At 36.5% G+C, this 13,798-nt stretch overlaps 1 protein-coding gene across 12 annotated transcripts in view; it reads right to left on the bottom strand.

The window, feature by feature from the left end:
• Positions 1-13,798, bottom strand: part of TJP1 (tight junction protein 1) — a 244,372-nt gene that overhangs the window by 70,739 nt on the left and 159,835 nt on the right. For all 12 annotated transcript variants that reach the window (XM_042988226.1, XM_042988227.1, XM_042988229.1 and 9 more), the window contains one exon: positions 9,911-9,967. In XM_042988226.1, coding sequence (XP_042844160.1) covers positions 9,911-9,967 — 57 coding nt within the window. The remainder of the gene's footprint in view (positions 1-9,910; positions 9,968-13,798) is intronic.

The following is a 13,798-nucleotide window of genomic DNA, read 5'->3' as shown; positions in this document are numbered from 1 at the left end:
CCCTGCACTAACAGCTCAGAGCCTAGAGCCTGCTTTGGATTCTGTGCCTTCCTCTCTCTGCCCCTCCCCCACTCGGTCTTTCAAAAATAAATAAATTTAATAACAAAAAAAAATTCTATGAAACCTATTCTAATTGTTTTCCCAATGGACATTGGGATCACAGAATTTTAAAACCAAATAGATTGTCAGCAATCATTTGATTCAACTTCCTTTTTACAAACGAAGGCAGAAGGTCGGGGGTCCTATGTGTGCCTCTACTACTTTCAGATTATGACTTTATGTAGGACCTCTGTGGACTTGAGTTCCCTCACTTAAAAGAGATTAGGATTCTATTAACTCTGATACACTTTGATTCTATGAGGTTTTAAAGGCCTGTTCAAAATTAGTTAGTGCTGAGGTGCCTGGATGGCTCAGCTAGTTAAGTGTCCGATTCTTGATTTCAGCTCAGGTCATGATCTCACCATTCATGAGATCAATACCCATGTCAGGGCTCCACACTGACAGCATGGAGCCTGCTTGGGATTCTGTCTCTCTCCCTCTCTCCCTCCCCTGATGCTCATGTTCTCTATCTCCTTCTCGACTTCAATAAATAAATAAATTAATTAATTAATCTTTAAAAAAGAGAGATCAAAAAGACCCTTAAAGCAGTTTTTCTACCTATCTTGGTAGTTCTCAGAATGTTGCTTAAATTATCTTGACTGTTAGGTTGGTTCCTTTTTATCTTTGTGTCCTTAAACAGTCCCCTGGCTACTCAAATTGTGTGTGTATGTGTCCCCATTTATTCTCACACTCTCTAACAATTCTGATTCTCAATCTGTAGCTTCCATTTGTAATTCCTATTCTATTTTCTTACTCCCAGCTTCTTACAGGACACCTCCAACTGCTCTTCTCCAAAACTGTCATTTTCTCCACAAAACTGGACCTTGCCACCTATGTTCTAACAAAAACACCAAAAAACAACAAGACCCAAACTTGGGCTGCTTCCTTACCAAACTTACTTCTTTTTATTTATTGCATGTATAGGTAGCTTATGTGATAGAATTATAGGAGTTCTGAATTTCAGAAATTATATTCCATACACATTTTTAAAATTTAAAATTAATTTGACATATAAATGGAAAAAGCATTACATGCTAAGTCCAATGACCTGGGCTCAAGTTATAGCTTTTATGCAGCACTTCACAAGACCTATCTGACACTCAGTTTACTTTGTGTTCCTATGAACACCTTCTTCACAGAACATTAAAATGAAGAGTTCAAAACACTTACAATGCACTCTACCAAGGTAAACAATGGCCTTCAATCAGCTAATACAAGCCTACCTTAGTTTACATGTTTACATCAGTGTAAATGCTTACTTTATACCCATCTTATACCAATTTGGCGCTACTTACCAGATATGAAGGATTTCTCCCCCTCCCCCTGCCACCTGCTCAACTTGGGACAAGTTAAATGAGATATAAGTCACATAACATAAAATTCACCCTTTAAAATGTACAATTCAATGTTTTTATGTAGTCAGAGGTGTACAACCATCACAATTAATTTGGCAACATTTTCATCACCCTAAAAAGAAATTTCTTACCTCTTTATAGCCATCATCCCTCTATGTCCCCAATCCTAAGCAACCACTAGTCTATGTTCTATTTACCTGTTCTGACCATTTCTTATAAATGGAATTATACAATATATGGTCCTTTGACTGGCTTCCTTCACTTAGTATAATGTTTTCAACATTTATCCATAGTGTAGCATGTATCAGTGTAGCATGTATTAGAAAGACTATACTTCCCCCCACCGTACTGTCTTGGCACCTTGTTCCAAATTTACTTCTTATTCAGTCACCTCACTAGCTGACACATTTGACTGCTCACCCTTAGAATATCTCCTAACTAGGTTCCTTTCTTTCAACTTTTACCCTTAATTCTTTAATATACAAATACTCAATCTTTAAATAATGCTTTTTAAGAAAATAAAAAAAGATGACCAACTCATTCCTTTAAATTCCTAAATAAGAATTTGCTTAATTGTTCAAAGGATCATAAAAATACATATGCATTTTCTAAGAGAGAACATCTGAAGCTAAAGAAAGTGTAGGTGGGTCACGGTGGCAAGAGGGGTAGAACACAGGACCCTCTGAATGCCATTAGCATCTCAAGCTACAGACCTGCACTTCCCAATGACAGCCATTAGACACATCATGAGTGAGCACTTAAAACATGGTTAGTCTTACCTGAAATTGTGCTGAAATTGCAAAATGTACATTGGTTGTGTAAGAGTCAGAATGAGAAAAGTTTACCAAGTTTTGAATATTGAGTACATATAGAAAATGACATTTTAAACAAAATTTTATAATCTTATTTAACTCAATGTGTTTAAAATATTTTAACTTCACCTGTATTTTACATTTTTTAATGTGAAGACTAAAAAGTTTTAAACTACAGATGTGGTCTGCATTTGCATTGTATTGCTACTGGACAATGCTGCTATACAGACTTTCCCTAAGAGTGACTTTATTGAACAGGCTGGCCTTCTAGGGAATTAAGTTTTATTGGGCATAACCAAGTACCAAGCACCAAAGGGATAGGAAATTGATTAAGATTTCCTACCCTTGAGAAAATTATAATGCAGTAGGAGAAGGGATAGACAACAACCAAAGGAATATATTCATCTGTCACTGAGGCTCAATGGGGAGACCAGAATCCATGAGGCAAGGAGTTCTGCCTGTTTTTGTTCTCTACGCTTACAATAGAGAGAAATACCAAAAAATCACTTAGCCTTGAATATTAAATAGGATTTCAGTGGTTTCTAGCATTCTAAGGTGAAGAAAGTTTCCTCTGAGAACACAAACAGATAAGACAATATGGAAGCATATCATATATTATTCTTGACAATAAATAGGAGAAAACTTTAAGTTTTAGTCCACAGTAATTTTATTCTTTCAAAAGAAGTTAATTCCCCCTTTCTTATCACTGACTGTCAGATGTCAAAGAATATGATTTGACCGTATTTGGCAATACTCGGTATCTATACTACAAGTTATTGCCGAAAGCATACAGCCTCAAATTATCTTCTTTACTCACCACAATTGCCAAAAACCCATGAGCTCACCTCAAGGAGAATGACTTTCTCCTTCTTCTGTCAATGCTTCTTAAAAATGCAATGCCAGGACTGCCTGGGTGGCTCAGTCGGTTAAGTGTCTGATGTTGGATCAGGTCATGATCTCAAGGTTCATGAGTTTAAGCCCCACATCAGGCTCTCTGTTGTCAGAGAGCTTGCTTCAGATCCTGTCCCTCTCTCTCGCTGTCCCTCCCCGCCACTCTCAAAAATAAACAAACATTAATGAAAAAAAAAAAAAAACACTAAAAAAAAAATATGACGCCAGAGGCCATCGTCCTCCATTTCAAACTGGAACATTTTAAAAACGCGTATTAGGGGCCCCATTCCAAACCAAATGAATCAGAACCTCTGTTCACTGGGGGATGACCAAGTTGACTTCTCTTTATAATAAACCTGGAGAGCCACTGCTCTAAGTCAGTTATCAGCAAACTACAGCCTCCAGGCCGAAATAATAAGCAAATAAAGTTTTACTGAAATATAGCCAGACCCACTTGTTTACCTACTGTCTGTGGTTGCTTCTGCAATACAACTGTAGAGTTGAGTAACTGTGACAAATTTATGGTCTACAACATGTAAAATGTTTACTTATCATCCAGCACTTCAAAATACATTGTGGTGATAATGCTCTAAAATAGTCTAAATCTTATTCTGGATCAACTCAGAACACCAAAAGACTGTCAGATTTGAAAGTACTGTTCTGTGGCCTCAGAGAATGAAGTCAACTGAATTATGCTTTGGCATATATGTCTCAATTTGTACTGACAGGGCTAATTTTAAAAACCTTCAAAAAACAATTCCTGAAAAACAATAAAAAAACAATTCCTAGAGGGATGGTCTTTGAAGACTTCCATTCTGTCACAGTCTCTGTGATGAGGCCCAGAAGCAACACAGGTCTATGTTCCCAGCATAACAGTGAACATGTTTAAAACCAAAGAATTATTAATTACAAACTCATCTCTATGTATCTTCTGATGACATTTTTCTGGGCTGGTACCTTTCTTTCTTTTTCTTTTAATGTTTATTTATTTTGGAGAGAGACAGAGACAGAATGCGAGTGGGTTAGGGGCAGAGAGAGAGGGAGACATAGAAGCAGAAGCGGGCTCCAGGCTCTGAGCTGTCAGCACAGCTGACTTAGGTAGCTTGAACTCACAAGCTGTGAGATCATGACCTGAGCCGAAGTTGGATGCTCAACTGAATGAGCTATCCAGGCGCCTGGGCTGGTACCTTTCTCATAGCAAAAGAAAACTGAAGTATGAGAAGAGGTCATCTACAGAACAGAACCACACTCATCTTCTAAATAGAAAACTCAGACTTGCCTGATTATTACACCTACCACGAGTTGGTATGATACTTCTAACACATTTAGAAAATTGGATTCTGTTTTCTCAATATTCGAGATCTTTTCCTACTTTACCTGAGCTAATGAAATACAGATCTGTAGTAAAATCACTTAGCATTTCCCCACATTTGAAAACCTAACAAAACCAAGCAAAGCAGCAGAAAGGAGAAACAAATTTAGCTGATCTGTGTCTTCTTTTACTTACACTTAAAAGGTATGAGGAAAAAACAAACGTGATAATGCCAAATTATCTCTACGGTTTTGAGTGATCTAGCTTCTACCTAAAGAAATTATATAAGGAACAGCAATTTAAACCCAATGTAAGCAAAAGAAAGGAAATATTAAAATAAGAGCAGAAATCAAGGAAACAAAAAATAAAGAGTATTGATGAAAACAAAATCTGGTTTTTTAAAAGATCAATAAGATTGTTCAATCTCTAGCTAGATTGACCAGGAAATAAAAGACATAAATTACCAATATCAGAATGAAAAAAGGGACATTATTACAGATCCTACAACATTAGAATAAGGGAATATTAACCATTTTATATCCATAAATTTGACAACTTAGATGAAAGGGACAAATACTTTGAAACATACAAATTACCAAAGTTACCCAAAAAACTAATAAAGAGATATGTAACTTGAATAATCCTATATAAAATTAAAGAAACTGAATTTAAAGTTAAAAGCCTTCCCCCCCAAAAACAAACACACACACACACACACACAACACACAAAAATCTCTCCTGGAGCAGATGGCTACACTGGTGAATTCTAAATTCTATCAAGCATTTAAGTAAGAAATAACATCAACTGTACAAGAACTCTACCAGAAAACACAATAGGAAGAAATACTTTCCAACAGCTGGTTTTGAGGCTAGTAGCTTTCCCTGATACTAAAACTAGAGAAAAACAATATGAGAGAAAAGTCTAGCAAATCAACCTATTAATATATAAGATGGAAAAGAAATCACAACCAAATAGAATTTATCTTGGGAATGCAAAACTGTTCAGTATTCAAAAAGCAAGGCAATGATTATACCAACAAACTAGTAAGAATACTCATTTCCTAACCTCAGGCACTACTTGTAAAAACAAAGTACTGGCGGGGCACCTTGGTAGCTCACTTGGTTAAGCGTCTGACTTTGACTCAGGTCGTGATCTCACGATTCGTGAGTTCTAGCCCTGCGTTTAGCTCTTTGCTGACCTTAACCTGATAAACAGCATATACAATAACCTGACAGTTAACATCATACTTAATGGTGAAAGACAGAATATTTTAATCTAAAATTAGGAATAAGGCAAGGAGGTCTGCTCACCATAATATCTTGGAAATCCTAGCTGGTGCAATAAGGCAAGAAAAAGAAACTGCATACAGATCAGATCAAAAGGAAGAAATAAAACTGCCTCTATTCACAGATGCCATGACTACATAGAAGAAAAGTTGTAAGTTCATTTATTAAAAAAAAAAAAATCAATAGTATTTCTACATATGAACAATCAAAAATTTAAATGAAAAAAATACCATGTACAATAGATTCAGGAAACATGAAATGTACTTAACTAAAAACCTAGCAAAATGTGTGTAAGATCTGCATGCTGAACACTATAAAACAGTAATAAGAAAATAAAAGAATGGAAAAATACATCATGTTCAAAGTTTGGAAGACTCAGTATTGTCAGTTCTCCCTGAATTAATCTATAATGTAATAAAAATCTCAGATTTTTTTATTTGACAAACTTACTCTAAAATTTGTGTAGAAAAGCAAGAGAACTAAAATAGTCAAAACAATTAGAAAAAATAAATTTGGAGGATTCACACTATCTGATTCCTACACCTAATATAAATCTATAATAACAAATGCAGAAGTGACTGGCAGATGGGATAGGCACACAGGATCTACAGAACAGACTGGGGAAAGACCTATGTTTGACAAAGGTAGAAAGCATTTCATGAAGAAAGGAAAATATTTTCATAAACAACTGCCCAAAAGTTTGTGGACATCCATATTAAAAAAAAAAAAAAAATCCTCTGCCCACATGTGATAACATACACAAAATTTAACTCAAAACATCCAGAAAAAATCCTGTGACCCTGGGCTTAGCAAAAACATCTCAAAAGCATGATTGATAAAAGTAAAAACTAACAAACTGGACTTTTATCAAAATTTAAAACTTATGCTCTGCAAAACACACTATTAAGAGAAGGAAAAAAGCAAGTTGTAGACTGGGAAAAATATGTGCAAAACAATATCTGATAAATAACTTGTACCTTGAATATATAAATAACTCTCAAAACTCAGTAACAACCTCAGTGCACCAAAGGACACAATCAACAGAGGGAAAGGCAATTCCTGGAATGAGAAAAAATATTTACAAGTCATATATCTGCTAAGGAGCTAATAATATTCAGAACATATAAAGAATTCCTAAAACTCAACAACTAAAAACAAATAACCGAATTAAAAAATGGGCAAAGAACTTGAATGGATGGTAATTTTATGTGTATTTTACTGCAACCAATACAAAAACAAACAAAAACCCCCATAATACCTCAATATTAAGAAAACAAACAACCCTATTAAAAGTGGGCAAAGGATTTAAATATATTTTACCAAAGAAGATATATGGATGACAAGCATACAGACCTTAATGTCCTTAGTCTTTAGAGAAATGCAAACTAAAACCACAATGACAAACACACTACACAACTATTAGAATGGCTAAAGTTAGGGGGGCAAAAAAACCCTGATAATATCAAGTGTTGACAAGGATACAAAAGCAACAGAACTCTTATACACAGCCAATGGAGATGCAAAATGGTACAGACCATTTGGTGGTTTCTCGTAAATGTTCACTTACGATAAGACTCAGAGCAAGCCCATTCCTAAATATTTACCCAAGAGAAATGAAAAGTTATGTTCATACAAAAACCTGTACACTATACAGAATTATAACCACAAAAAACTGCAAAATATCCAAATAATTCTACATCCATACAATGGAATAATACTCAAGCAATAAGGAACTAAAAATAATGGCAACAAGAGAAACTACTGATAAAAGCAACGTCATGGAGAAATCACAAATGCATTAGGCTTAGAGTATAAGAAGTAAATGCTGAGAGTATAAGAAGCTAGTCTTAGAAGACTATATATTGTATGAAATCATTTACATGACTATATGGAAAAAAAACACACCAGTGGCTACCAAGTGCCGGGGGAGGGGAACAAAGTTGATGACAAATGGGTACAAGAGAAAAGTTTCAGGTGATGGGACAGTTCCGTATTTTGGTTGTGCTGGTGCTTACATGACTATACGAATTTATCAAACAGAGAACTGTACACAGAGGATAAATTTTACTGTATGCCAATTATACCAATAAAAGCAATAAAGGTGCTAAGAAAATGTAATGTGATAAAATAAAACACATAATAAAAAATTATATCACAACCAAACACTTATAAGGTATGAAGTTATTTTATAACATGTTTAATCTGACTTAAAAATGCTACCTAATAGCACATTTCAAACAGAGTGGCCATATTTCAACCTTAACAATTAAAAGTTAAGGTTATTGTTACTTAAATGATTTCTTCTACCACTTAGGGAGACATAAAAAAAAAGCCAACCATATCTTATCTGAAATCACTGTTTTTTAATAATTAATTTACCCATTATCTATTATGTTCAGATTCAAACATATACAAGATAATCAGGGGCAGAGTTCAGGAACTTAATTTACATACCCCTTTCTATTTTCCTAGTAATGGATACAGCTGGTAGAAACAGTAGTGTGAAGTATTTAAATATTCTCTAATCTCTTTCTATTCATTCTGAAGAGTTAGCTCTTTTCAAAGCAGGACTGGGGAGAATTATGGAAGGCACTTCCTTCATGGTAAGCATAAATAGGTCCCATTAGCCCCATTTTAAACCTATGAAAACCCAGGCTCCAGCAGGGGGTTATTAGATCACTTACTCCTTTCTAAAAGAAAAGAGAAAGGAACTAGGATTCAAATTCAGAGCAGTCTCATTCAGACACAAAGCTCTTTTTCATTTTCTTTTTTTAAGTTTATTTATTTTGAGACACAGACAGCCCAAGTGGGGGAAGGGCAGAGAGGGAGGAAGGGAGAGGGAGAGGGAGAGGGAGAGGGGGGAGAGGGGGGAGAGGGGGGAGAGGGGGGAGAGGGGGGAGAGGGGGGAGAGGGGGGAGAGGGGGGAGAGGGGGGAGAGGGGGGAGAGGGGGGAGAGGGGGGAGAGGGGGGAGAGGGGGGAGAGGGGGGAGAGGGGGGAGAGGGGGGAGAGGGAGGAGAGGGAGGAGAGGGAGGAGAGGGAGGAGAGGGAGGAGAGGGAGGAGAGGGAGGAGAGGGAGGAGAGGGAGGAGAGGGAGAGGGAGGAGAGGGAGGAGAGGGAGAGGGAGGAGAGGGAGAGGGAGGAGAGGGAGAGGGAGAGGGAGAGGGAGAGGGAGAGGGAGAGGGAGAGGGAGAGGGAGAGGGAGAGGGAGAGGGAGAGGGAGAGGGAGAGGGAGAGGGAGAGGGAGAGGGAGAGGGAGAGGGAGAGGGAGAGGGAGAGGGAGAGGGAGAGGGAGAGGGAGAGGGAGAGGGAGGGAGGGAGAGAGAGAGAGAGAGAGAGAGAATATCCCAAACAGGCTTCATGCTGGCAGCACAGAGCCCGACAGGGGGCTCAAACTCAAGAAACCTTGAAATCATGACCTGAGCCGAAACCTAGAGTCAGATGCTCAATGGACTGGGCCACCCAGGTGCCCCCCTTGTTTTTTTTAATTTGGGAAAGAGAGAGTGCACATGCACCAGTGCAAGGGAGGAGGGAGAAAGAGAATCCCAAGGAGGTTCCATGCTCAACGTAGAGCCTGATGTGGAGCTCAATCCCATGACCCTGGGATCATGACCAAAATCAAAGATACTCAACTGACTGAGCCACCCAGGGGCCCCCAAAGCTCTTAATCTTACCCAGCTTACTGCTATTTGCTCTCTGTCCATCTGCAACTGCTTAAACAATAGCTTGGATCTACATGTTTCAAATCAAAAATATCTTTTAAGGTTTTATTACTCACACAATCTGGTTTGATTTTAACCCTATAATACCTGCACATATATTCAGAAAGTCTGAAGGAGTTTACAGTTTGTATCAACATGCAATGTGTTCTATCTGATGATTCAAATTTTTAAAAATAAATCACTTACTTTCTCAAGTCAGGAATAAAATAAACCAAATATACAAATAATCACCAAAAGGATATATGAAAAAGTAATCATGTTCACCTCTAACCTTAATAAAGAATTTATTGCAACTCTAATTTTAAACAAAGGAATATAGAAAAGTTTTTTCCCCTTTTTTCTGACTTCCTGACATCTGGCTTTCCTCTATTGTTTTCCAAAGCTGCCAGTATCCTGAGTTATACACAGATTATTTACTGCAACAGAAAACTTACCCTGTGAAGCGTCACTGTGTGTTGTTCCCATATAGCTGTTTCCTCCATTGCTGTGTTCTGAGAAAGGAAAAGAAAAACAAATCGTTTCTCTGTTAAGAAAATGTCTTTAATAAAGTGAGTGAGATAATCCAGCAAACAATTCGCACACTGAAATACCAAAATTCATGCTGTTAATATTAGATATTCTGAAAAGAGTTTAATAATTATGGAAGGCTTTTGTTTGCTTTTTGTTTTTGTTGTAAGAGACAGGAAACTACACACAGGAACTTCCTTTGTTTTTAACTTAATTTGGACAGATGCTGCTCTACATTCATTTCATGTCAGCTCAAACTGGCATTCAAGCTAATTCTGTAGTAACTTTATACTTAACATCAGATAGAAAAGAATAAAAGTTGGAATAGTACTATTTTAAATATCTGATGACACATAAAACATTAAAAAGCATTGCGCAGTGTAACTGTGCAAAGGAAGGAAAAGTCAAATACTTTTTAACTCAGTAAGTATAAATATACATGTTACCGGAAACTAGATAAGACCATTAGATATGTTTGGACATTGGTTGCTTTAATATCACATAGTTAAACACTACTGCACCACCTAGTTTCAGTTTTGCTACAGAATTATCTTTTCAAGCTCTGGTTATAACCCTTAAGTAAAAAGAAAAAAAAAAAGTTTTTTCTAGTATATGTATCGTGGTCACACAAAACAAAAACACAAATTAACTACAAAGTACCCCCAAGAATCACCATTAATTAAACCAACACACCTTCAATCCAGGTACTACTCAAACCACAGTGTAGCTCAGGCTCACCTCCTGTCAAGAACCTCTTAGTAAAGCGGGAAATAAGTTACTATTCAAGGCATTAGCACTAAAGAATTGAAAAAAAATTTCTTAGAAATTGGGTTAATTGCTCTTAGAGGCTTAAATAATTCAGTCTCTTTTAATGTTACCATTTTATGGAACTGGGGTTACTAAAAATATATTATATTTACAAACTTTTTTTTTTTTAACAAAGTCCTTTCCAGAATTAACAAAAAGCTGGGTAGAAGGGGAGAATGCTGAGCATGACATTCTCAGAACATCACAGGTTACCCACTGTTAGAAATGCTGATTTCACAAGTGAGATCCGTCTTTTATCACACTGCTGTCATTTAGCATCGTGAGAATATGCCCATCAAGGTACCATGGACCCATTTCTCCTTTCCCACAACATCTTTAATCGAAGATTAATGCCACTTTAGAAAATGAATCCCTATAAGGAAAGCCTGTTTCCCTAAATTCAAAGCAACTAGATTAACTTTCCTGCCAGATGAAAAAAGAGGGAGAAAGGATCTCTCTGTTCACTCCCATAGATAAGAACTACCAACCTTACCAGAGTTTTGTTTCAATCTTCCAATCAAATGCAGCAAAACCTCCCTTTAATGAAACTCTGCTAGAAACAAAGCTGTTTTGTTTTTTCACAAAAACTGACCAGGATTTAATGTATTTAAAAAAATTCCTCCATCAATGTGAAGTAACGATGATAGGAGTAATTCTGCTAAACATCGAGAGTCCTACTGAAATATACATGATAAAAATATCTGCAATAATTGCCAGTTTGTCCAATCTTAGCTGACTTATTAAAAATGAGAACTGCTTGCATGGCTCTAAACTCATCTATTCTCAATCCACTTTAACCAGCAGCATTGCTTCAACTGCCTTTTCAATCCCTTTCATATCAGTGCAAAGGGAAAGTGATCTGACAACAGACAAGTACCTTGATAACATATTCTTTGGTATGAAGCAGCTTATCAACCTCCATATGATTTTAATCACCACAAGTTTTCCATTTTCCAAAAGAGTATTAATCAAACAAGGAATTCATTTAATGTTAAGGAGGGAAAAGCAGGTTATGAAACAACATATATTGTTATTCTAATTTTAAACGTAAGTAGTAAAGGAGGCTGAAAAGACACAAAGCGTTAACACTGATCATCTTCAAAGTGAAGGGATTAGGAAGAACATTTTTCATTAGGTATTGTATCTTTTTGCTTTCCTTTCTTTATTCCCAATCAGAATAAACTGCCAGTGTATTTTAAACCACATTCACCAAATCCCCTTGGAAACTTCAAATATATTTATTAACTTTGTTTTAGGAAACCAAGTAATATTTAAGGAAATTATTTTGTTTTATTGTTAATTATAAAAAGTAGTTATTCAACTGTTGGTAAGGGATCTGTTGGTAAGGTCTTAATGTACAAGCCTGAAGAAAACTTCAGTAAGAGAAATTAATTTTGTTCAGATAAGGGAAAAACTAAAAATACTACAACAACTGTCTGGCATTCCAATCAAAATGAATATTTCTTTGGACGGATTAGAAAAGTACACATCTCAACTAACTCAATGGCTTCCCAAAAAAGGGTAGTAATCGCTCATTCTCTGTTAAAGCCAAACATAGCCTTATTAGCTTGATTTATCACAAGGGAGACGTATGCAATAGAGATTGAGACATTTAAAAAAGGTGATTAATCAGGCTCTTGACCAGCACATTAAACCAATTTAATCCACAATATGAATGAGTTATTATGCCTTGCCAATCCTACCACTTAAACCACAAAACAACAACAAAATGTAGTCCTAGTTTAAATCACGAAGCATGTCCTCTCCTCTCCACTCTCTAGCCTTTGGTTTCCTTCAGTGGCAGAAGCAGCCAAATTCTATCCATGTTTGTTTACATTACCAGGTAGACCTTACAAGGAGTTCTCAATGAATAGAGAAGAGGATAGATGAATGAATGGGTTTATGATAATGCAAATATAGTCAAATATAATGGAAGACTCTTATTTGTCAGGATTCAAGCATCCATTGCAAAATTCTTTTGACTTTACTATGTTCAAAAATAATAATAAAGTGGGCGTGGGGGGGTCTTACAGTAAATCACTCAAAATTGAAGGCTAAAAGTGATATGAAACAGTTTTTATACTAATAAACACGACTTTCGTGCTGTTGGGTTTTTTTTGAGAAAGAGTGCACGCGTGCACACAGATGCACAAGTGGGGAAGGGGCAGAGAGAGAGAGGGAGAGAAAATCTTAATTAACCAGGCTCCACACTTAGCAGGAAGCCTGACACAGGGCTCAATCCCAGGACTCTGGGATCATGACTGAGCCCAAATCAAGAGTCAGATGCTTAACCCACTCTGCCACCCAGGAACCCCTATTAAACACTGTTTTTGTAAGCGCTACTAAAAGAAAAAAAAAAGTTCACTAATAACAGAATTTTGATGCTTTAGAAAAAGGGGGACAGAAGGTTTCTTTTGTTAGAATACCTAAGAGTACCTTACGTTTTCACTATGACCCCTTCTGTAGTGTTTTATCAAGTTCATCTATTACCTATACAAATACATGATGATTAAACTCAACATCCTTATTGTAAAGTTGCTTCTCGTTTATTATTAAAAACAATGCAAAGCTGCATAACTTGGACATGGATCTTCTGAGAAATCTACAGTCTCATTCCCTGGGCTTTAGGAGACCAAAGAAAAAGTGTTACTCCTTTAAGCACAATACCAGCACTATTATTCCCTAGTAACCTGGAAAGATGCTGTTACACGGAAAATGAACTAGATGAGAAATACTGAGATCAGAGCCCAAATCTGCCATACTGGATAGGTGACCTCAGTTTTCCTTACCTATAAAATTAAAGAACTGGATGAAATTATCTCAAGTAAAAGGTTCTTTCTACCTCCAAAATTCTATTGGACTATAATTCTAATTGTAGTCCAATTATAATTCCAATTTCAAACTTGCCACAAATTCAATTATTAGTGGAGTACTGCAGACATCAGGAGTGACTGCAAATTGTGACTACTGGATTCTGAGTTATGAGTACATTTCTAAGTCGGTATCAA

This window comes from Panthera tigris, chromosome B3 (genome assembly GCF_018350195.1).
Source record: "Panthera tigris isolate Pti1 chromosome B3, P.tigris_Pti1_mat1.1, whole genome shotgun sequence".
Classification (NCBI taxonomy): Eukaryota; Metazoa; Chordata; class Mammalia; order Carnivora; family Felidae; genus Panthera; species Panthera tigris.
The sequence above is the reverse complement of the archived record's forward strand: the minus strand, read 5'-3'. Positions and strand labels throughout refer to the sequence as shown.